The 23,879-nt window shown below is 40.6% G+C and overlaps 1 protein-coding gene across 7 annotated transcripts in view; it reads right to left on the bottom strand.

Annotated features, from left to right (window-relative positions):
* Positions 1 to 23,879, bottom strand: part of KIAA0825 (KIAA0825 ortholog) — a 387,619-nt gene that overhangs the window by 225,832 nt on the left and 137,908 nt on the right. For all 7 annotated transcript variants that reach the window (XM_083151784.1, XM_083151782.1, XM_083151783.1 and 4 more), the window contains 3 exons: positions 21,718 to 21,857; positions 10,603 to 10,794; positions 3,822 to 4,049 (listed from right to left, as the gene is read on the bottom strand). In XM_083151784.1, the coding sequence (XP_083007910.1) occupies positions 3,822 to 4,049; positions 10,603 to 10,794; positions 21,718 to 21,857 (560 nt within the window). The remainder of the gene's footprint in view (positions 1 to 3,821; positions 4,050 to 10,602; positions 10,795 to 21,717; positions 21,858 to 23,879) is intronic.

The following is a 23,879-nucleotide window of genomic DNA, read 5'->3' as shown; positions in this document are numbered from 1 at the left end:
CTTGTCTTCTAAGAATTACCTGCCTGAATTATCTTGTTATATGCAAAGGACTGCCATCTTTGTTTATCTTGCTATATATCAAGAGACTTGGCTTATTATTATTATACACTCAAGTATTGATGTTGGTCAAACGTGGTAACAAAAGGTAGACAAGACGGTCTTAGTGCCACTAAGACCGTCTTGTCTACCCTTTGTTACCACGTTTACCAGTACTATGGGAATCTCCTGAGTGCCTCCATATCGTTTGCATATATATATATATATATTTATATAACTTGCAAAGAAATTAGAGGACACTCACCGGACTTCTGATTTGGATAGTAAATCCTTTTTAATCCATTTCCATCAACAACTTTTTAAAGTGCAATTTGCATGACTGTGGGCCATGGGCCAACGTTTCGGTCCACCGCTGGACCTTCTTCAAGGCCCCCACTATCTCCTCCTAAAATGCACTTACAGTAGGAGGATATAGGGGGGCCTTGAAGAAGGTCCAGAGGTGGACCCAAACGTTGGCCCATGGCCCACTGTCATGCACATTGCACTTTAAAAAATTGTAGATGGAAATGGATTAAAAAGGATTTACTATCCAAAATCAATAGTCCGGTGAGAGGAATCATTTATATTATATATGGACATTCTAATCTAAGTTATAGGCGCCTATGACGTTTGACTATGTAATTACTTTTTTCCTTAGGATATCATTAAATTATCCCCAACTGACTACTTTACCTGCAGGTACTGTATTGCCCTAGTTGTGTATTAACATGCACAGTACTGTGAAAAATGATGGAAGACACAACTGATTATGTTTGTTTTTTCCTTTCTATACATTACATTAACATTATTTCTTTCAAAATCAATGGTTCAAAATAATGTGAAGTTCTTGAATGGCTACGGAAACATATTTATAACTTTATAAGTAAGGTCATTTGGATGTTTATTTATACAATTGAACATATATTTTGAGACAGTTGTGTAGGAACATGACCCATAGTTGTACGCTAATACCACCCAGATGCAATTGATGGTATGTGAAACTATGCTGGCAGCCGCTGGGATGCGTATAGACACACGCACCGGGGTCTTCGTAGCTGCCTGTAACTGCATACACATTCACAGCATCGACGTAGATCCAGGAAACGCTGAGTACCTGAGTGAGCCTACAGTCACTTAGAACGTTCCTGGACACAACGGAGACACTGGAGACATGTTTCCTGCGTAAATGATCACAGTCAGCAGCTGATACTTGCCACCAAAACTGCCTGACACACCCACTTTTTTCTGCCACTCCCAGTTACCGCCTATAAAATGGCCGCTCCTTGATAATCAATTGAATCTTCACTGCAAGGGTAAGTTCAATTCAATTGCCGTCACCGTGCAACTGCATTGTGGCACTGACATATAATCAGATCACATTAATTGCTCAACTGCATGAATATGGGAATAGCATGCAATTATGAATCAGTCCCTATTACGTTATAAACCTCCCCATGGATTGTGCACATTATGGAAACATGAAAAGTATACTATACTGTATCGCCATTGCCTCACATTAAAAACACTTCTACAACATTACTGCAGCACAGTTCTTAAAAATGATACAGGCTCTTTATTATTGTAATGGAATAATGTTTATCTTGCATTATATAACCACCATATATCACAGTGAGGAATATTAAGCACATTCCTCACAGAAAAGTTGACAAAGTAGAGCGACACAATAGAAAATGCCTCCTAAGCGAAGTCAGTGAAGAATATAAGAACATAAAGAAAGCCATTATTGGTGATATTATAAACATACATACTGCATTTTCTCGGAATACAGTAAATGTTTTTTTTTTCTATTGGAATTTAAATGGACAGACTGATGCAATAAAAAAAATGGCACAATATGGAGATCTGAATCCATTAAAAACATAATTAAGAGATAAGTGCTTACAACAGTGACAAGAACACAATATTCTCACTAAATATGAGGCACGTCTCAGAGAAGAGATGCACGAATAAAGGTCTTTGTACAGGCGGTTCTATCATGAATGTTCCCATTTTTACAGCAGCAGACAAGACTGTTACACATTCAATAAAGCATTCGGTATATTACCAGAAGGTACCCAAAGGAAACAGGAATTAATTTATAAAAAAATTGTACTCGTACTTGAATCAATGCATTTGTCCAAAGTTATTTTTTTCCCATTGCTTAAAACATTGTTTTTTTAAACTCATCGCCATTGTTGCCTTTAAGTACTTTTGCCTTTTCTTAAAATCACCTCTTCAATATCAGCAAAACATTTTCCTTTAAGCCTTAAAGTTTAAAGGTCTCTTTTCAATCCAATGAAGTCTCATGGGGTGCGATTGGGTGAATACGGTGGATGGGGCAAAAGTGTAATGTCATTTTTGGTTAACAAATGCTTAACACTCAGCATGTAAATGTGAGAATATGCACTTGGTGGTTATGATGAAATTGAATATGTGGACATGTTCAATAATGATATTCAGCATGTTGACAGTGTATTGTATTCAATTTTTACAGTGTATTCATAATACTCATGGTTACCATAACGCTAACCTGAAAGAAAATACTCAACATTTCATATCAACATTCTGTCAATTTTAACATTTCCCGATTGTCAACAATTATGATATTGACATTTTAACCAGTTTGATATCATGAATGTTGACCTTCTGGTGTCAACATTGTCAATGTCAAAATGGTGACTGCTTCCTTATGTACCAAAGGACACCCACAGACTTAGAAAGGCAAGAAAAGGTAATTCTTTAAGTATGATCTGATCTTTATATAAAGCACAGCTTCTGTGATCTTGATAACATCGTGTGGTTTCAAAGTAACTTGTATTTTACATAACATGTGGACACACCATTCTTGAATTGCCAGATTGTTCCTCTGCTTATATTCAGTTTAACAAAATATTACAAAAGCTATTACAAGTAGCCCCCTGCACATGTCCTCAGTGCAGGGGGCCGGCGGCCATTTTCCTGTAGCCGCGGCCGTGTTCAAGGGTTCTGAATTGTGGAATTTTGCAAAGTGTTTAGGTACAGAATGATTATTGGCTTTGTTCTGATGGCCGTGATGGGCTTCATTTCAAATTGCACTGTGTCTTACCAATAGATTTCAATTTACAGGTACATTCAAGTTGGTAAATAACCCAGATAGTCATGCAGTTCATAAAATCCTTAACATTAAAAACATCAGTGTTATTATAGTTAGAGAATTTAGTTTTAACTGGATTCTAGTTTTAACCAAAAGGTAGACTTAACCAATCTACCTTTGGTATTGCTGTTAAGATGGTGTTCAGACCCGTATCAATTTAAGGATGTGCCAATGTCTAACCAACACAATTCAAATTTCTCTTTCTTTTTCAATTGCATGATGAAAATCCCATGATATGAATCAGAACCTGCATCTTTAGTTTTATAGGTTAAAAAACAACAGTAATTCACTGTCCTAGCTTTATTTTCTGCTTTTTGAAAGACATCTTGTGGTTATCCTCATTCCATAATGGTGTATACACATGGTGAGATTCAGGCTAATGAACAATTTTGACTATCAGATTTTTGCGAACTGCACTTAAGATTTACTTTATATTTACACTATGTTGCTATTTTGCCCTAGGCCAATTACATTCTACAGATGACAGTCAAAACAGACTTGCCTAGGACCATGGCAGTCTATTTAGCCATGCAATATAGACGCTGCAGGGCCACACAGCCGGATCGCATGCAGCTGAACACTTAACTTGCTATATAGTCTAAATCGATAGCCAAAATTGTGACATGTGTACACAGCTTAAATCACCACTTACTTTTTGGATATTTCTTTGGCTCTTTTCCCACTGGGGTGGTGATGTTCCATTTCTCTGGTAATGCTTTCAGTAGGACATCAGGAACTTTGTGATGGTTAGAACAGGTAAAATCCTGATTGATGGGATCTTTGGAGCTGATAAATGAGATAATCTGATTTACCAAGCCCTCCACTGATTTTACCAGGGTTCTCTGTAAGTATCGGAGTACTACATTTCTGCAGGTGTGTTCTAGAAACAGAGTAAAAACAAACAAAAAATAGATAGTTATGTAATGCTTGAATTTGATGTGCTAGAACATGCAAGGGAAATATGTGGCTTTCCAGTTGTTGTGAAATTACAATTCCTAGCATGCCTTGCCACAGTTTTGCTATTAGGGATAGCGGTGGCAATGCATGCTGGGATGTGTAGTTTCAAAAGAGCTTGAGATCTACAGGTTGCCCATGTCTGTGCTAGATCATCATAGTAGTAATTTCAACCAGGGTCCAATCTGCAACTAATGTGCACATCCCCCCTATGTTGGCATGGGTTTCCCCCTTGTCATTTGGTTTTCCCAAGTGGACCAGAAACATACTGCTTGGGCCTCAATGGTTACCAAACCTTTTTTAAATCATGGCACCCTAGAGTATCAAAAAAATATATTTTAGCACACTTCAAGGCAATCGTTTCTGTTTGATAAGTTCAGAAAAATATATTGCATTAAGTAATTTGTGTTATCCTTAGGTACAATTATGTGGTGTACGACAAAATTTGCTTCTGCTCCTCCACATACTTTAATAATAGCCTGTTTTTGCCAGTTACATTGACCATAAATAGTTTGAATTGGTTTTGGACCACCGACCCAGGGAACTCTTGTAACAAGGCAACCCAGGGTGCCACAGCACCCAGTTTGGGAACCGCTGTGCTAGACTAACTGGCTTTTAGCAAAAAAGTAAGCTAAATGTCTGTAATAGGGAAACAAGACTGTATGACATGCTGACATTCTATGTTATGTTAGTATTCCTACTATACATTGTGCAACAGTGATGTCCATTTGACCATCCCACAGTCAACATGAACGTGGGAGTCAACACTATACAGAGACTGCATACATAAATTGTAAAAGAAAAAAAAATCTGTGCATGAACAATTTGTAAAGAATGAAAATTGTATTAACAAAAACAACTAAACAAAGTTTAAAAACCCTACAGTAGCTGTAGTTAAAGTAGAAGCCATTTGAATTTGTATTGCTTTATCTGCTCATATAACATTTGACTCGAGCACCAACTTGCCAGATTCCAAAAAGGTACAATTAGTACAGATGGACACTGACTTTCCAGAGTCAGGTGTAATTATTGTGTAAAAACATGTTCTGCCCATCTCTATGTGGATCACGATCAATGATGGTTTAGGACCAATTAGTAGACAACTAGCTTGAAAATTAGATGATTTGTTGTCAAATTTGCAGCATGTGGCCATCTTTAAGAAAATGACCTATCATAAGTGCGAAGTCTCAACAACGATTATGGCCCTTATTCTGATCGGTGCGGCTGGAGCCGAATATGCGGCCAGGACCGTGCGTGCGAAACCCCGCCTTCCATACGGATCGCCAACTCCGTCCGTATGCGGTAAGAAGCTGTCCGAACGGACCGCACGTGTATTTTTCACGGAATACGCCTCCTCCATCTAAGGGAACCTCCCCCATCATTCGATGGTCGCAGGACCGAATGCTCCACCAGCTCCAGCAACCTCAGACCACACGGACATGTTTCCATGCAAAAGCAGGGATCTGGGCGGGCAGCTGACATCCGGCGATGTCATATGTCCGTCCCCTACACGTGCGTCACGACTGCATTACCATACGTATGCCCTGCGTTTGCATGGGAACGCCCATGAAACGCGGGGCGTATGCATATGGTAATGAGCCCAAATAGCCCTTCACGCCCCTCTCCACCCCCTGTTCGGAGTGTTCACAGATCATGCGGGATTTGGCCGTACGCCCCGCTCGCACATGCGCAGAGACGCCTCTGCACATGCGCAGACACAAAACATCGGCGGGCCGAACGCACGCGGATATATCCGCACCGACCAGAATAAGGGCCTATGTTTGATAACCATAAGCAATGCCAAAAATATAATCATAAGGTGATGGCGGACCACTGTGCCTTTGCCTATGTTTCTATCAATACATTTCTGTTTTGCCAATCCAATGAGGTCTGTCCCTTGAATCTTTCAGAATAAACCCTTGATAAAGTGTATTGTATATTGTAACATTTTAGTACTGTAACCTGTGAGCACTGTAACGACAGTGGAACCACCAACAGAATTTTCCAACAACTGCTAGATTTCTTATGGTTATGGGTCATTGGGTCGACTCATATTAGGTCAACATGCATTGGGTCGACCACTGAAAGTCGACATGGCTTAGGTCAACACATGAAATAGGTCATCATGGCTAAGGTCGACAGGCTTGGAAGGTCAACACAAGCATTAGGTCAACAATGGGAAGGCCGACATTCAAATGGTCGACATGAGTTTTTCAAGATTTTTTTTCCCGAATGTTGACATGGACAACGTCAAAGTGTAACGCTGAGCCCGCCATACTTCGGGCACGGTGCCTCACTGTGCTTATCACAGTATGCTATTCTCCCATCCTGCGCTAGTGGATGGTAGGGCATGAAATACGTGAAAAACTCTTGACTGTCGACCTTCCCACTGTCAAACCTAATGCTTGTGACGACCTTCCAACACTGCCGACCTTAGCCATATCGACCTATTTCATGTGCTGACCTAAGCCACGTTGACCTTTAGTGGTCTAGCCATTGCATGTTGACCTAGTATGGGTCGACCTAGTGACCGTATCTGATTTCTTATTGCTGCACCCAACCTGCTTTCAATCTTTTCTTCAAAATCACACCATGGGGCAGATGTATTAAACCTGGAGAAGAGATAAACTGGAGATAGCGCACCAGCCAATCAGCTGTGTTTGAAATAGGACAGTTGGGAGTTGATTGGCTGCTGCATTATCTCCTTCTATTTTATCTCCACTTTTTCTCCAATTTATCTCTTCAACAGGCTTAATACATCTGCCCATAAGAGATGTAACCAAACTTTTATATTTCTGTGAGAAAACATTGCTCTCTGATTTGTAGCTGCTTTTATAGAACTTTTTGTACAATTGCAGCAATCCTAAAAATGACAATTTTTAATTTATTTTTCTTAAATTCACTGTGGAGTTGCCACATCTAATTGAGAACTGAAAATATAACAGATCCATCTGTATATCTTCACACATATAAACAGACACTTTCAGTCAGTAAAATATATCCTAATTGCTATGCATGTTTATTTGATTTTATTCCCCATTTTCTAAATATATTGTACCTCTATGTTAGGCATTGCATAGGTGGCACAATTGCTACTACAGACAGCATAAATGGCCGTCATAAGGGGGCATTAATACGTCAAAGCTGTATAGGAACTGACATGGAACAGCATGCATGCTGCTAAAGTTAACACACTGCAAGCCATCTGGGTTTGCATCTCTTGTAAATTAGACTGTGTTTTATGTTCTTCCAGCTCATCGACTACGGTGTTTGACTCACAGTAAACTGGAGTTGTGCCGTTCTTCATTTTGTAGTTCTGTGACAGCTGCTGCATCTCAACTCTTCTCTGACGGACTTGTTTCTGGCACGTGTAGTGCATGCAGATGGATATGCTGGTCATTTTACCAGATACTCACGCTCATAGTATGACTCATGTGTCATTAGAGAATTACAAAGTTGTGCCACTTGACAGGATTTCAAGAGGTGCATTAGCGATGCCTAAATAAACACAGCCACTAAGCTAAATTTATACTGTACATTAAAAGTTGGCTTTGTAATATATAGTTCTGTGTTTTACAAGGGGTTTCAACAAGAAACTAATTTGTTTGACCTTACCATAGAGTAACCACTTTTGCTTTGTTAAAAAGAAAAGTTTATTTAGGTATCTAATCTTCTTATGTTACATATACACACAATCATTACTTACAACTTACAAGTTATGGGTTACTTTTTGTTATTAGGTCATCCTGTTGCTCATGCTCAAATCACACAGGGGCTTGCTGCGCTTAATCTTGCACATGCCCCGGCACCTAGAGTAAAAAGGTATGGGTGATGCAGAGCAATCCACCCTCATATCCATTTGTAAGTGAGGTGAAAGTGGGCAGTAAAGCACCGTTCGCACATACTGTAAGCTAAGTATAGAGAGGGTGAACCAGTGGAATTGCAAGCTATGCAGAGATGACTATACATGTAAATAGGCAATTCTTGCGTCAGGGTTAGGACTGGTGCAAGTGAGAAGTGATAAAAATGAAGTTCATGTCAAGTGCAGAGATGGACAGTGCAGTCACAGGAGCAAATGTGTTAAGCCTGGAGAAGAGATAAACTGGAGATAAAGTGGAGATAGAGTTAAAGGAGATAAAGCACCAGCCAATCAACGCCCAACTGTCATTTTAAAACAGAGTTCACTGGCTGGTTCTTTATCTCCTTTATCTCCAGTTTATCTCTTATCCAGGCTTAATACATCTGCCCCACAGAGAGATATACAGCTCTGCATACTGGTGAATGTATTGCTTTAATAACATGCATGATCCACTTCCGTTTAACATTGCACAAGCTCCACAATTTCTGGGTAACTTCCCAAGTGCACACAATGAAGAGAAGATGAAAGTATTGCTATGTGGATCGATAGAGGAATTGGAGGTAGGTGGTTTAGAAATCCATTCAGAGATCAATTGTCAATCTAGATCACCGATCACTCATATTATAATTGATAAGAATTCATACCAGAGACATAAAAATTGAGACAGTATATATTTAAATCTTTATTTTGCACATCTAATCACTTTTTACTTATCACAACTACACTGTATTTGGCTTTTATGAAAAAAATTTTTAAATCTGTAATATATGTTATGTTTTAATAGTTGTTAGTGGTACTATCTGGATCTCAGATATGTCTATTTGAGAACAATACTATTAATGGTTCGACAAGTACCCTACATTAGGAATTATATTTTCTTCTCTTGTTTATGTGGATTACAAACATTATTCCTTGGTGCACCCCCCTTATTAAGTGAATTCAGATAGGATAATCGGTACTTGTGTATTATCACGGCGCCCAAGTTTCTTATGTACGACATCGTAGGAAAATCGCATCGCATGGGCCATTATAACAGCCGTGCGATGCAATGTGATTTTCCTATGTAATTTATTCACTGCTCTCTTAGCCCCGGGGAATCGCATTGCATTGCATCGCACCTGTACAATGCCATTAGGTGTACAATGCCATTAGGTATACAATAATGACATACAATGAGGTTTTAGGGACACCCAACTATCCACGCCACCCCGAAGCGTGGCGAGCGCACCGCATCCTCTGACCTTTTCATACCCCTACTATACACGTCGGCACGCATTTGATTTTCTATAGTGTGGCGAGCACAGCGAGCCACCGAGCCCGAAGCATGGCGAGCCCTGTGAGGGGACGCGGATTACTTTACATGTATTCCGCGTCCGCTCGCCACGCTTCGGGCTCGGTGGCTCGCTACACTACATAAAATCAACTCCACGCCGACGTGGATAGTAGGGGTATGAAAAGGTCGGAGGACGCGTTCTGCTGCGCTCGCCTTGCTTCGGGGTGGCGTGGATAGTGGGGGGGGGGGTGCCTAAAACCTCATTGTATGTCATTATTGTATACCTAATTACATTACAATATAAATAAAAGAGCACTGAATAAATTGCATAGGAAAATCGCATCGGCACATACAATGGCCCATGGTATGCGATGCGATGCAATTTTCCTACGCAGAATAGCCCACTAAGCAAATAGATTAGGAATGGGAATGAAACACTAATATCGCTGTGCAGACATATGCTCACATAACTTCCCAAGTGTCTTGGACGGTATGAATCTCTTAAGTAAAATACCTCCATTTCCGTTTAGTCTAAGCTATAAATTTGACAAAATACTGAGGCTTACTCAGAAAGTGAGGGCTGCGACCGATGGTTGCAACGATGATCTTTGGATGCTGCATTACAATATTTGCGTATCACTTGGCACCTTATATAGCCTTGTCTCTTATTATTGCCAGGAGTTGAAGTTTTCTGGTGACTCCAGGTTGGACTGGATAGGAATAGAGAAATATAGACGAAGGGATGATCTACAAGATGGAGGTCACAGTAGGGTGGAGATGACAAGAACTGCTTTAGTTTTTGTCTTTAAATGGTGCTTTGTGTGTCGATTCAGCAGGTTTTTGAGAGACACTGAATGTGAGGAATGAATGAGAGCCAAGAATAACCCTTAACAGGATTGGAGCAAGAGCATATTGGGTGCTTTATTTCAAATGGTAGAGCCTACTGCACTGACCATGCCACTTATCACAAGCTTTACAGCTGCGCATATGATATTATATGGATAGATATTGTTAAAGCATCTCAGTCTGGTCCATTCATCTTTCTTTCACAAATTTCTTTACATTTATTTCATACCTGGGGGTTGATGGATCAAGCAGTCAAAGGGGTGGAAAACTGGACAAGTGGAGAAGATTCTCACAGCAACCAATCAGCCTTCCAGGTTGCATTTACATTCTATAAAATGATAGGTTCAAGCTGATTGGTTGAATGAGCAATGTATCCTTTGGTTCACTGTTCCCACTCTTTTCATTGCTTGATAAATCAACATTTTACATTGAGTTGCCTGAACCAGCTTTTTAGTAGATAACATAAAAAGAAAGTAAGCGTAAAATGAACAAGTGCTGTACCTGTCTGGTTGCACAGGGAATCCCAAAGTTGCTCCTGATCCATATATTTTTCTAGCATAGTAGTAAAAGATTGAGGTGACAAAGAACAGTAGCAGAACACAGACAGAATATTTTCTGTTAAAGTTAAGTCTTTTATATTGTTAGCATCCATCTTTAACATTCCATATTTGCTTGTCTCCTGGACCTCCGTTACTAAGGAAGAACAAAAACCATTAAATACAATGCAAATTTAGACAACAAGCACTAGACACCTGTGTTTTTGAAGATGTTAGAATTATCCATAATGGCCATGCACAACAATATATACTGGGATGTCAAATATCTAAGTATACAGCCAGGTACTTGCTGGCATTTGAACAACACAATTTACAGTACATCAAAATTTGAAATGCAAACACATTTCGCATATAGCTAACTTGTGGTTTGATTCTGTTTGTAGCTTATTTTGCACACCCCTTTCAACATGAAAAATATCCTACATAGGGATATATCAGTCATGAACATCATGTACTTAGCAATCGAAGCTACAGTTACCAGTTTGCAAGTACAATTTTTTATTGAGATCACCAAAATCATTGACACAGGGTGCAAAACACCCTCATAATTAAAAAAAATGTAGTAGTTTTGGAGATCATGAAGTTGTCCATGTTCATATGGAAATCCAATCTGGTTAACTATATAGTTGTGGAGTCTTAGCTCTCAAGTAAACTGGAATTACAGCATTGGCTGCACTATTTAAAGGATTCAGAAGTGACTTTTTTAAGATGACACAGAGCTAGTGATCTTTTTAAGAAGCCAAAACTTCCTGGACTAACATCTCTCTAGACAAACATACAGCATCACTAAATTCTAAAAGTGACATAATGCAACACAGTCCCTCCAGATATGAAGCAGGGAGCCTACAGATGAAGCACATTACCTACCATCGACAGAAAACCCTAGGAACATATTTTCATGCACCAAAAGGGCATCTTTAACAGCGGGCAAGTTTAAACTGCGGCCAGGGCTGCCACTAGATATTGTGGGGCCCAGGATGGCCCAGATAGATCGGGGCCCCCAAAAAATCAAACAATAAAAAAAAAATCCTTGCTTGTGATATATATAATGTATATATATATAAAATAGCATTGGCAGGCACTCCCTCACCTCACCCTCCTTGTCTTTGTAGTCACCTGCAGGGAATAGATGGCTGCCCAGTGCGGCACTGCCGGGTATCCTGGGTCTCTGGGGATATTGGGGAGGGTCTCCTCCGGCTCCTCGTCCTTGCACGGCGTAGCATCGCAATTGGGGTGGCTACTGGCTAACCTGCTGCCCACCTCACTGCCTGCTTTACCATCCGAGGCAGGCAGCGGGCGGCAGGCGCTGCTGGGACGTGGAACTGGGCTCCACCTAGGGGGCTGATGTGCTGTGCGGCGGGCTGCAGACAAAGCGCAGCCCACCAATGTGATGGGGATTGGAAGCCGTCAGCAAGAGGGTAGGTCCCGGGGAAAGAGGCAGGGGGGGCCGGGCCCAGGACACTTGTCCCCATAGACCCCCCTGTCGGCAGCCCTGACTGCAGCTCTACTACCGAACAACTAATTAGCATGACAAGGTGGTCTGGTCCTTAGGTTGTAATTGTATAAAAATATATTTCACCCAGTCAGCGGTAGTATATAAAAATAAAAATCTTTTAGGAATTTGTAGGCTAAGCAAAGTGCTGAGGTAGATCCTGGGATTGGTAAAGTGATTTGTAAAGAGTTGATGTTCAATGAGAAGCCTTGCATATCTTTCTGGAAAGGAAATGGGAAATGGGAAGGTGTCTCCAGATCTTATAGGTGGGAAGATCATTAAAAAGTAATTTGGTACTGGCTAAAAAAGTGTATGCCAAAAGGACACCAGCTGCCCAATACAAACAATACCATCCTGTAACCAAAGACAGAATGAAACTTGGGTCATCCCAGGTGGGCATTCAGAATTTTAAAAGGGCAGAGAGCAACAGGTAGCCATGATGCAAGCTCAAGGAACTTGATTTTTTTCCTCACTGTTTGTCCGAGTTTAAGACCACTCTAAAACTGTACTGACAAACACGGCTTCATAATATGTGAGAAAGTAAGATAAAACGTTAACAATAGTGGTGGGGTTGGTTGCCTCAAATGTTGATAAATGACTGGTGTGGGCTCTCCAGCATAATGTACTATGAAAGCTGGACTGGGCACATAATTCAATACAGATTGAGTATCCCTTACCCAAAATGCTCGGGACCACAAACATTTTGAATAAGGGATTAATCCGGATTTCAGATTTTTATTATTAAGTACTTACCTGGTCCCCTAGAGGTCACCTGTCATCCACAGCGACCACCGGATCCATCTTCAGCGGCATCCCCGTTCCCAAGGATGCATTGTGACATCACCGGCGCACCCGCGCAATGCATCCTTGGGACTGGGGATGCCGCTGAAAATTATTTGGATGGCCACTGTTGACACTGGGGGACGAGGTGAGTATAAAAAAAGGTGCGTGCTATTTAAAAAATTAGTACATCATTTATAAGTACATGGAATAGAGGTTTTATTCCATTTAATTGTGTTTAAATATGATATATTTCAGAGGGTGGCCTTCATTCATGATACACATTTGTAGTCAATTCCAAAGTTTCAAATCACCCTGCCCCCAGCCAGCCAGTTTTTAGTTTGGTGCTGTATAGTTAGGCACCAGTATAGTACGGTAACCTTTAAAACCTGGGAGGTTGTTTTTCCTCACCCTGTATATACAACACATCATCATACTGTACATATTTTAGGGCCTGATTCAGAGTTGGATGAATGACAATCTGTTCGCAGGTGGAGATGTTTTGCTACTGCTCATTTGTGAATTTCCTCGGAATACCAGTGAATATGACTAAATGACAATGATAATAGAAGACAACTAAGAAGCACTTGGGAGGTCCCCAAAATTAAAACACAATAAAAGACTACGTAAAGGGATCGGCATGGGCACATTCATGCATGTGGTTGAGTTCTCTCTTGCAGTACTGCGCTACAGTATCGGTGGCACTTGGTGCGATTGGATTGGTGACACCCGAGCAGTTAACATTCCCTCTTGGCCAAAAAGGGGGCCTAGCCTAGAGCAAGCAGTCCCAATCATGGCCCACAAGGCACACTAACTAAGTCCAGGTTTTAGCGCTATCCATGCTTGAGATTTTTATTAATTTTACATATATATATATATATATATATATATATATATATATTACTGTGCAAAAATTTTGGACAGGTGTGGACAAAATTGGCACAAAGTAAGAATGCTTTCTGCAAAAAATGGATATGTTCAGTCTATAAATTATGCTAATCATTCCGCTATGTCTGGTAATCAATTAAGACAGTAAAAAATATTTTTTTTTACTACAGGAGATATTAAAAAAGGTGAGTGAACAAAAAAAATTGGAAATAAAAAAGATACCATTGAATAAAATTAATAATTACTCGGTATCACTGAATAAAATTAATAATCACTTGGCAACGCCGGGTAGGCACTGCTAGTATTTTACTATTTATACACCTTAAATTACATTATTATTCATTAAGAAAAGTGCATCAGAGAGTTAATGCATTACACTATGACATTTTGATATTAAAATAAGTGTTTTTAAACAGTTATCACCAACTCTGCAGGTTTAAATTTCCTTTGAAAGCTATTACATCTTAAAGTAATCATTTAATTAAATGCCAAAAAAGTCCCACCGGTTTTTTACCGCAGTAAATAGTCGAGCAGCCTAATTCGTGGCTAATTGAAGCCTCCCTTTATTATGGATGCAGGTATAAGAATTTTTGGCATATACGCATTTTAGAAGAAATGTATGTACTATGCATTGCATCCTTCCTTCTCTAAATGCATGCAGCCAAATTGCATGCGATGCGATTGACCCGACCGACCAGATTTTTTTACATTGGAACCAATGTTAAATGGTCCCTGAGACCCAATTTTACATTGGCCCCAATGTTAAATGCCCCCCAGACCCCATTTTTCATTGTATGCCCCCCCCCCCATTGTTAACGCCACGCCACGATCAATGTGAACCCGAAGCGTGGCGAGCGCAGCGAGCCCGCGTAGGTCAGCGGTACGCGTCCTCTGACCTTTTCATACCCCCACTATCCACGTTGGCGTGGAGTTGATTTTATATAGTGAGCCCGAGTCTTCGGGCTCGGTGGCTCGCTGCGCTCGCCACACTATATAAAATCAACTCCACGCCGACATGGATAGTGGGGGTATGAAAAGGTCGGAGGACGCGTACCGCCGCCCCTCGTGGCTAGCTACGCTTGCCACGCTTCGGGTTGGCGTTCATCGTGGGGTGGCGATAACAATGGGGGGGGGGCATTTGACATAGAAATTACCCATCAGGGTGGGTATACAATCAAAAATTGGGTATGGGGGGCCATTTAACATTGGTTCCTATGTAAAATCGGGTCTATCGCATTGGTCCCATTGTATGCCATTATAATGGCATACAATGGACCCGATTTTACATTTGTTACATTTTACATTTGTCGGGAAACCTCCAAAAAAGCCAGAAAATCAGGTCCGTCAGGTCCCATCGCATACCTTAAGTTAAGGTATGCGATGGGACCCGATGGGCGCCGTGCTAGGAAACAAGTACCGATAAAAGTAAGTAATGAAAACAAAATGTTGCCAATGCTGCGATATATATGATTGTGCACATATTATTTTTTTTAATTCAATTTAGCATATTTTAGGCATGGGGCTCTTACATTTAGACAAGAAAATATATTGAAAACTCTTAAGATATCATCCTTGCCAGATTTTTCTGGGAGGCCTCAGAGGATATGTGTTGAGGGGGAAGTAGAAGTGGTACTGACATTATGCTATGATGATAGTCACCTAACGTGCCCACTTCAGCATATGGCAGCGTTGCCCGCTATACTGTAAGCCGTGAGAACTCCCCCCTACTCAGATGTTTCCTGGAAATTCCTGGGAAAGCTGTGTGTTATTTAGGCATAAAACACACATGGAAGGAAATGGTAACGACGGACCGGTACATTAGTGGCTTGTCATATACTGAAATTGGAACGGCCATGAAGGCATAATCCCACACATACATTTACCATAAGAAATGAAACATTTAGAAACTAATGTAAAAATGCACATTATGTACAAAGCAGAAACGTCCTCCAGGAAAAAGTGGATCAATTTTCTTATGGGCACTTTGTTCTCTGATTTTAAGAACACAATGTCATTTGAAGGCTTATACTCGGCTTCAGCTGAAGGACCTGGCCAGTCAATAGATTTATGCTTTCTGTCATTTTATCTGTGTGATAATTAAAGCAGCTGGCAGAATTCAATACAAGAGAGCACTAGAGTAGTAATGTGATCTTGATGAAACATTTGTCAGTCTTTGTAGTAGATGACAGGTATTTGAATAGGTAAGTGAATGTAGTGCAGTTGTGAATATGAGGTAAGACAGAATTTGCAGCAATGTTTTACTTCCAAGTTCTGACAAATGTTAGACCACTTTACAATGACAGAACTAAATGACTTCATATATAACAGGGGCTTGAGGTGTTACATTGTGCTTTCTCTCATATGAAAAAATGTTATAAATCCAGACATGAACACAATAAGAGTGTTAATTCTAGCACCCACCATCTTTGAAAACCCATGCAGTTCCGGTTCCCTGCCTGGGGTGTCGCTGTCTGCTGTGGTGTTTCTAGCACAGGTCTGGTTTGCATATCAGTGCTGAAATACAGTACACACTGTGCTAGAAACACTACAGCAGACAGCGACACCCCAGGAACTGCATAGATTTTCTAAGATAGCGGGTGCTAGAATGAACACGAAATAATTGCTATGATCAGCTCTGCTCTAAATCAGTACTCACACTGTGGGCCACATGTAGAAAGTTCAAAAACTGAAAAAAAAAAATGGAGAGGGATAAACCACCAGCCAATCAGCTCCTACCTGACATGTTGCAGACTTGGTTTGAAAAATGACAAGTAGGAGCTGATTGGCTGGTACTCTCTACTTTTTTGAAGCTTGATACATCTGGCCCTGTATGTGGGTTTGTATCAACGACTGTCTCCATTCTCCATGTAAAACCTGCGTTAAAGCACACGTGACCTATACCCTGATTAAGCTGCAATCCCAAGGCCTCATGGGAGGAGGTGTGCGCTCGGGCATTGTGAATTTCTGTAGATTCTGACCGTCCCCAATGCCCACCTTTACCCTTTCCTCATGGGACCCCTGACTAATCCACAAGAACCATTGGGAGCAGACACATTATGACTACACCTCATGAGGCGCTGGTTCCCAGTGAAGGTCACAGGCACCATTATTATGTCTAACTATGCCAGCATATCTCCAGTTATATAACATTGCCAACATTTCCAATGATACCATTTTTCTTGTATTTGAAAAGTGTGAAGCAGCCTCTGGAGCAGAGGAATATAATGATGGAGGAGTTTGCAGAGGGAGTGTAATGAGCTGGGTCGCTCCTGTTATCACTGCACACTCTTGTGTAACACACCATTTGTTAGAAAACTAGCAGTTTCTCTAGCATAATAACAAACACCAGATGCTATAAATAATGTGGGGTCATACCTAACAACAGGCAATGTCAAAATTTGAGTAATATCATTGCATATATAATTGCAGTACAAAAATCTGCCTTCTTGTGGCATCTGCTTCAACAATATTTGTATGTGGTTGTTTTTTTTATTTAAACATGATTTAACTCCATTTACTACGCTGATTTTATTGTGAAGTGCTTTATATCGTTATATTAGAAAAGTGTTCCCTTCCTAAACATTTTATGTTACGTTTTTCAATTTGGTCGAGTGCCTGCTGTTTTTATTTAATCTGTTAATTTTGAGACTTTTAAGCATTAGATTCCCATTACACAAAGCTCATCCTATTATTGTCATGCTTAAAAACACATTTGAAAATGAAAACTGTATATTGGAATGCAGTGGTGCCAAAAAGTTTTTTAAATCACAGCACCTTGAAGTACTGTATCAGAATTTTTTTCATGAAGGATAATATTTTCTTATTGAGTAATATGGGAAAAGAAATATTAAATTAATTAGATTGCATTCACTTCTGTTAATCCACACAGTTCATGATTGGCAGCTACCAGCACTTTTGCCTATTACAATGACCAGTAACAATTTGCATTGGTCCTGAACCACCGACCTGAGGCATCCCTGCAAGGGTCCCACACACAGTTTGGGAACCGCTGTTGTAATGTATAGCATGGGTTCTCTTTTAGTTTGTTTGTTTTTTGAATAATTGTTCCATGAAATTTCTATCTATAGTAATATCACGCTGTCAAACCCTTGTGTGAACCCAACATACATGCATCTATAGTAGCCTTCTTCGGTACTCTGTTGCCGAAGGACTTTAGTCAGAGCCAGCCCTAGGCCAGCAGCGGATTGGAGCACCAGGGCGCATGCACAGAAGCTCATTCTATACTACAGAACAAGAAAAATGGGTGAAGGCTACCTCCTGCTCTAGCGGAGCTCCTGAGTCACATTCATACTTCTGCCTCCAGCAAGTCCAACCTACGCACAGCATGGAAGCCAGGAAAAGCAGTGGCGACCATGGCTGCCTGTACCATAAGAGTATTTGGTAAGTCAGATCAGTTATCAGATTAGTGAGGGGTGCTGACTGTAATGTGAGTTGTGATGGGTGTTGTGATCTGATCTATGCTAGGTAAGGTGCTGTGCTGGGAGAGAGGTGCTGAGCGGGGAGTGTTGTACTGTTATTTCTGGTGCTCATGTATAAACACTGTTTGGTGGTAAGTTGATCTGCTAGGGGACTGAAGCTAAAACATTGCTTAAAGCACCAAATTGTTAAGGGCCAGCTCTGGAATTCTGCACAGATACAACACTATTTGTAAAATGCCTGTAAATCGGTTTCATACAACAATTGTTCCTGGTGTTACCAGTCCCGTTGGGGTTTTTACTTGTGTTATACTTGTAACCATTCTGTGCATCTCCATGTTTCTATAGATTACAAAGTCTATTAAGGCTAGTACAGACATCTAGTAAACCTACAATTAAAAAACTTTAGCATTTTAAGTAGTGTTTACAGAACTCCATTAGGTAGGCGCTATGTGTGGTTATACAGGTTAGATGTGAAAACAATTCCCCCACTATAGCAAAAGAAGCCGAAAAGTAATGCACTAAAAAAACAGCAAGTAAGCCAAGGCTATACAAGTCAGGGGCGGAGGAACACAAAGTGAATGGTCCACAGGGTAATAGTAGCCATAATAGCATCCAGCTAAAAATATATGTATATAACCTATAACTGGAATTGTGTATATGTAAGAGCAAAGATGTATAAGAGGAATGGAGCTACAGTATCATATTATAGGAACTGGTACTGTTACAGAGTTCCTCTACCCAGCAGCACACGTCAGCCCACATACTGTAGATGCAACATCACAGCATAAAGCACATCAAATGCTGCATTTGTGCCTAATCCACTATATAGGTAATAACTTCACCGAATTTCTAGATAGAAACATTTAATAAATAAAAATATTTATGTGAAGTTTTGAGTTTTCTGTATATATATATATAAAAAAAAAAAAATCCTAGGTTTTTTGTCTGATTTGCACCTTGGCTGGCTATCTTGGCTCAAATTTTACAAATCTCCATCACATATGAAATAAGTAATTGGGGAGTGTTGACTGCTCCATCATCAGGTATGAATCATGACCATAAAGCAACCTTTTATCCTATGTTTGCATGTGGATACCCTGTTTTGAAGTAGAGAATGATGGAACAACTTGTGGTTAATTAGGTAACTGCAAAGGTCACTGCAATGTGGAGTATTTTGCAAGGTCAATGAGCTGGTCTTGTGGGGGGCGATGAAACATACACCTGAAATCGTGTGAGGACAATTTCACAGGTGCGGGATCATGATGTGTAGAAATACAATGTACTTCCTTATCTCACCTTGCAGCCTAGAAAGTCCTGTAAGGTCTCAAGACTAACATGCTAATTAATGGTGACATGGTTCATTTGTATGGAAAATCCCAAAAAAAAGTCTATGACTGTACTGTATCAGTACTCCTACAGTATAATATACAACCGGAGCTCCTATCCTGTAATACCAGTACCCATTATACAGAGGTAAGCTGATGGAATATTGCTATCCCAATTACTTACTCTTCCCTTTGTACACCATATAGAAGTTACGTACTCAAAAAGATGTCTTAATAATTTGTTGCCTGTGGAAATAATTTAGATAAAACAAAGAACGATTGCTGTACAGATAAAACGGAAGACGTTAATTAATTAGGTACTGAAATAACAAGTGGCTCCATGGGCTTTGAAGGTCAAATAACACTAATGAGAAGCACTATCTGGATATAACAATCTAGTAAAGAAGACATCACAGACAAAGCTATCAACATGCATTTATTCCTCGGCTTTCTTTCAGTTATGCTAAATATTCCTTTCCTGACCAATTTACACATGAAGAACACTTCATTCCTAATGCTAGGTGTTTGTTAACCTTCCACTTGCTGGCATTTAAAGGAAAACACACTCCATGGCTTTCAATGCTACATTAAAGTACCCTGCAGTATCTATTTCCGCTACCATTAGGAATCACACAACGCATGTCAGATGAACTAAAGGTATGTAGCGCATGTGTACTGTGTCTAGAGGATCAAAGTATTTGGTCTGAGCGGAGGTGACTATTACATGGAGGTGAACACACATGATTGAACAGAGGAAAGAACTGAAAGTGACAGACATCTACCTCTCCTCAGACCACAGTTGTCTCCATGTGCAATAAACATATAAGCAGATCCCATGTCCCCATCCGATTGATCGACCTGATCAAATACTGGTTTCCAATAAAAGAAAAAAACACATTGTGAAAATGAAGTAACTCAACAATATGAAGTACACGATCTACCAACAGTTTATGTCTTTCAGGCAATCTGTGGATCTATAGAATGAATGCTGCATGTTTGAAATGTGACAGTTAGTACTGACGACAGCCGTGCACCAGCAGGGTGATTTGGAAAACGTGGACCGTTGGTAGATCTCGAGGACCGGTTTGGCCACCCCTGGATTAGAATGTACTCTCTTATAAGATGGGTCCTCTTCCCTCATGTGGTTTTCCTTCCCTTACTTAAAACCACCATCTACCACCTATTGCCTTAAACTTTATCTAACCCTTGTTTATTGCTGCTGACGCAGCAATGTTTATAAAAGATGCACTTGTACTGCAATTATTTAAGTCACTGCTTTCTTGTTCTGTTCATGTGTTTATGTATGTTGCTAGATGCTATGGAACTGTTGTGGCACCATATACATTAAAGGTTAATTACAATAATAATAATAATAATATTCATGATACAAAAAGTTGTAGCTCTAATACAAGTTACTCTAAGGGTAAATGCTTACTACAAGAAAACAAGACTGCTTAACTGGCGATTTTTTAAATAATTTCATTTGTTGGCTCCATTCTTAGAAGGAAACTGGTGCAGACTGCACCACATCCAACTAGTCTAGTATAGCCCAGAAGGAAACATTAGACTTGGGTGTTCTACTTGTCTGATTCATTTTATTTTCTTCTACGTAATTGCAACCTAAACCCCATCTCTCATCCCTGAAGCAGTTTGCAGCTATGTACCAGGAGGTTTGATACATGATGTTATAGTTGAAGTAATGCCTTAAGCCAATAATCATTTTCAATGTGTCTATGATTAAAATATCAGGACCAGTTAACGAATACCAAAGTGCAGTTTCTGACTATTGGCTTAAAAGCGTAAATAATCTGTGTCACCTGATGCTATAGCTGTAAGAAGCTGCATCTGATAATGCTACTGCTCTTCTGACCCAGTAGCATGGCATGTCCCCTACCTGGATTTAAGCAGGGCATGTGTTCCAAACACTTGTGTCACACTAAATACCCCAATTTATGACATTTTGTATTTCATGGATAGTTTCATTTTAAAGCTCCATACTGTAAATACATAGGTAAAACGAACAAGCTCAAAAGCAAATACACTACCAGCTAGACACACAGAACACACATATATTGTATAAACATGTGTAACACACATACACGTGTATACCGTACATATATAGAGGTCGTACTTACTTGAGCAAGTCAGCAAAGTTCTTGCAATGAGACAATCAGGATGCAGCAGTGTCTCGAGAAGCAAGTTCCAATTACAGCATGGTTGGGATAAGAGCATTTTCAGCTGACCCTGGACTGCCATTTCTTCTGCTGATGGACTTCTTTCAAAACGTAAGATAAAGAGAGAATAATGTAGTTAATTTATCTATGAAATGAATAGCCTTAAAGTGCAGATGTAATGCTAACTCATTTAAATGTCAATTCCTCCCAGATTACTCAGAAAATGCTTTCATGCTTGCTTACTTTAAAACTGCTCAGGGAAGGAATTACATTTAATCTCAAGTAGCTAAGAGCAAATTAACATTTGGTAGGCTGCCAGATATGTTACTGACACAAAGTAACTCCACTCATCCATTGTATAGAGCCATGTATGTTCTTGTTGTAGCAGGTAGAAATTGGTACTTTTTGTGCATGAATAAATCTGCCTATACTATGACTTACCCTCGGTGTCACAATACCTAGGAGGTACGCACAAATGAATGTCGTTCTGTATCGCAAATTGCATTCATTTTGACAAGTGTGAGGCTGATGTAAATATAGCAGTTAGAAATTCACCATGATACACTGCCTGAAAAGTATACCCTAGTACAACGTCTGACAAGCTGTAATTCCCGATCATTAGGAAGGTCAGGGATTTAGGTGTGATAGGTGAAAAGATCTATAATAGAGAAGATGTGTCAATGTATTTAGGTCAAAGGGTAGGAAGGTCGACAGGGCTTAGGTTGACACATGTAATAAGTAGACAGGCGTCGGTTGACACATGTAAATGGGGTCAGAAGGTTGACACAAGCATTAGGTGGACAATGGGCAGGTCGACAGTCAAAAGGTCGAAATTATTTTTCACGTTTCTTTCTGCCGAATGTCAACATTATCGACATGTGTACTGTTGTGCTTGCCATGCTTCCGGCACGGTGCCTCCTATTCTCCATCCACGCCCTAGCAGGGGTCTTCAACCTTTAAGACAGCGAGGGCCACCTAAAAAAATCCAGTGAAGCCCGAGGGCCACTAAAATCGCCTACGGAATTTCGGACAGCCCCATAGAATCACAGCTCCCCTATAACGTCAGCACAGTCCTTCATAGATAGTTGGCACAGCCGCCCATACTCAGCACATAACCCCACACACACACACACACACACACACACACACACACACACACACACACATACACCCTAATAGTTATCAGCAGCCAATTTGGGTTCCAGTGCAAACAGTAAAATATGTGCCCCCCCCGCCCATATATAATTTGATATTGAATAAATTGCACTCGCCGTAGGCGCGCTCCCAAAAACGGGTGTGACCTAATTATAAGGGGCGTGGTCTAATTATAACGAGTGTGAACTAGCAGGAAAACAATTACCTGACACCTCTTTTGCAACCTGCATGACCAGACATTGGTTACCGCAGGAATGGTCGTTGTCCTCACACGCTTAAGTTTACTGAAGGCTGCACAATGACATATAAACATGAAGGCCCACACAGTGAAATAGTATGCCTCACAGATCAAACCCAAACAATGAAAGGCTACTTAAATCAATATACACTGTTACACTGTTTATCCGTAATGCCCATTACACATTGTGCATCACACCATAGTGTGCATTAGACATTATGCCACACACCGTAATACCTGTTGTACATTATGTCATACACCATAATGCCCATTACACATTATGCCGCACCGTGATGCCCATTACACATTAATCCACACAAAATTATGCCCATTGCACATTATGCCCCACACTGATGCCCATTATGCCACAGACCATAATGCCAGCAGTACTCCTGCTTATACATATGATGCCCCAGCAGTGCCCCTCACCTAATGCCCCAGCAGTGCCCCTCACACAATGCCCCAGCAGTGCCCCTCACACAATGCCCCAGCAGTGCCCCTCACACACAATGCCCCAGCAGTGCCCCTCACACACAATGCCCCAGCAGTGCCCATCACACACAATGCCCCAGCAATGCCCCTCACACACAATTCCCCAGCAGTGCCCCTTACACACAATGCCCCAGCAGTGCCCCTCACACAATGCTCCAGCAGTGCCCCTCACACAATGCCCCAGCAGTGCCCCTCACACAATGCCCCAGCAGTGCCCCTCACACACAATGCCCCAGCA

Source organism: Crinia signifera, chromosome 1 (genome assembly GCF_055691185.1).
Source record: "Crinia signifera chromosome 1, ASM5569118v1, whole genome shotgun sequence".
Classification (NCBI taxonomy): Eukaryota; Metazoa; Chordata; class Amphibia; order Anura; family Myobatrachidae; genus Crinia; species Crinia signifera.
This window is presented reverse-complemented; position numbering and strand designations above follow the sequence as displayed.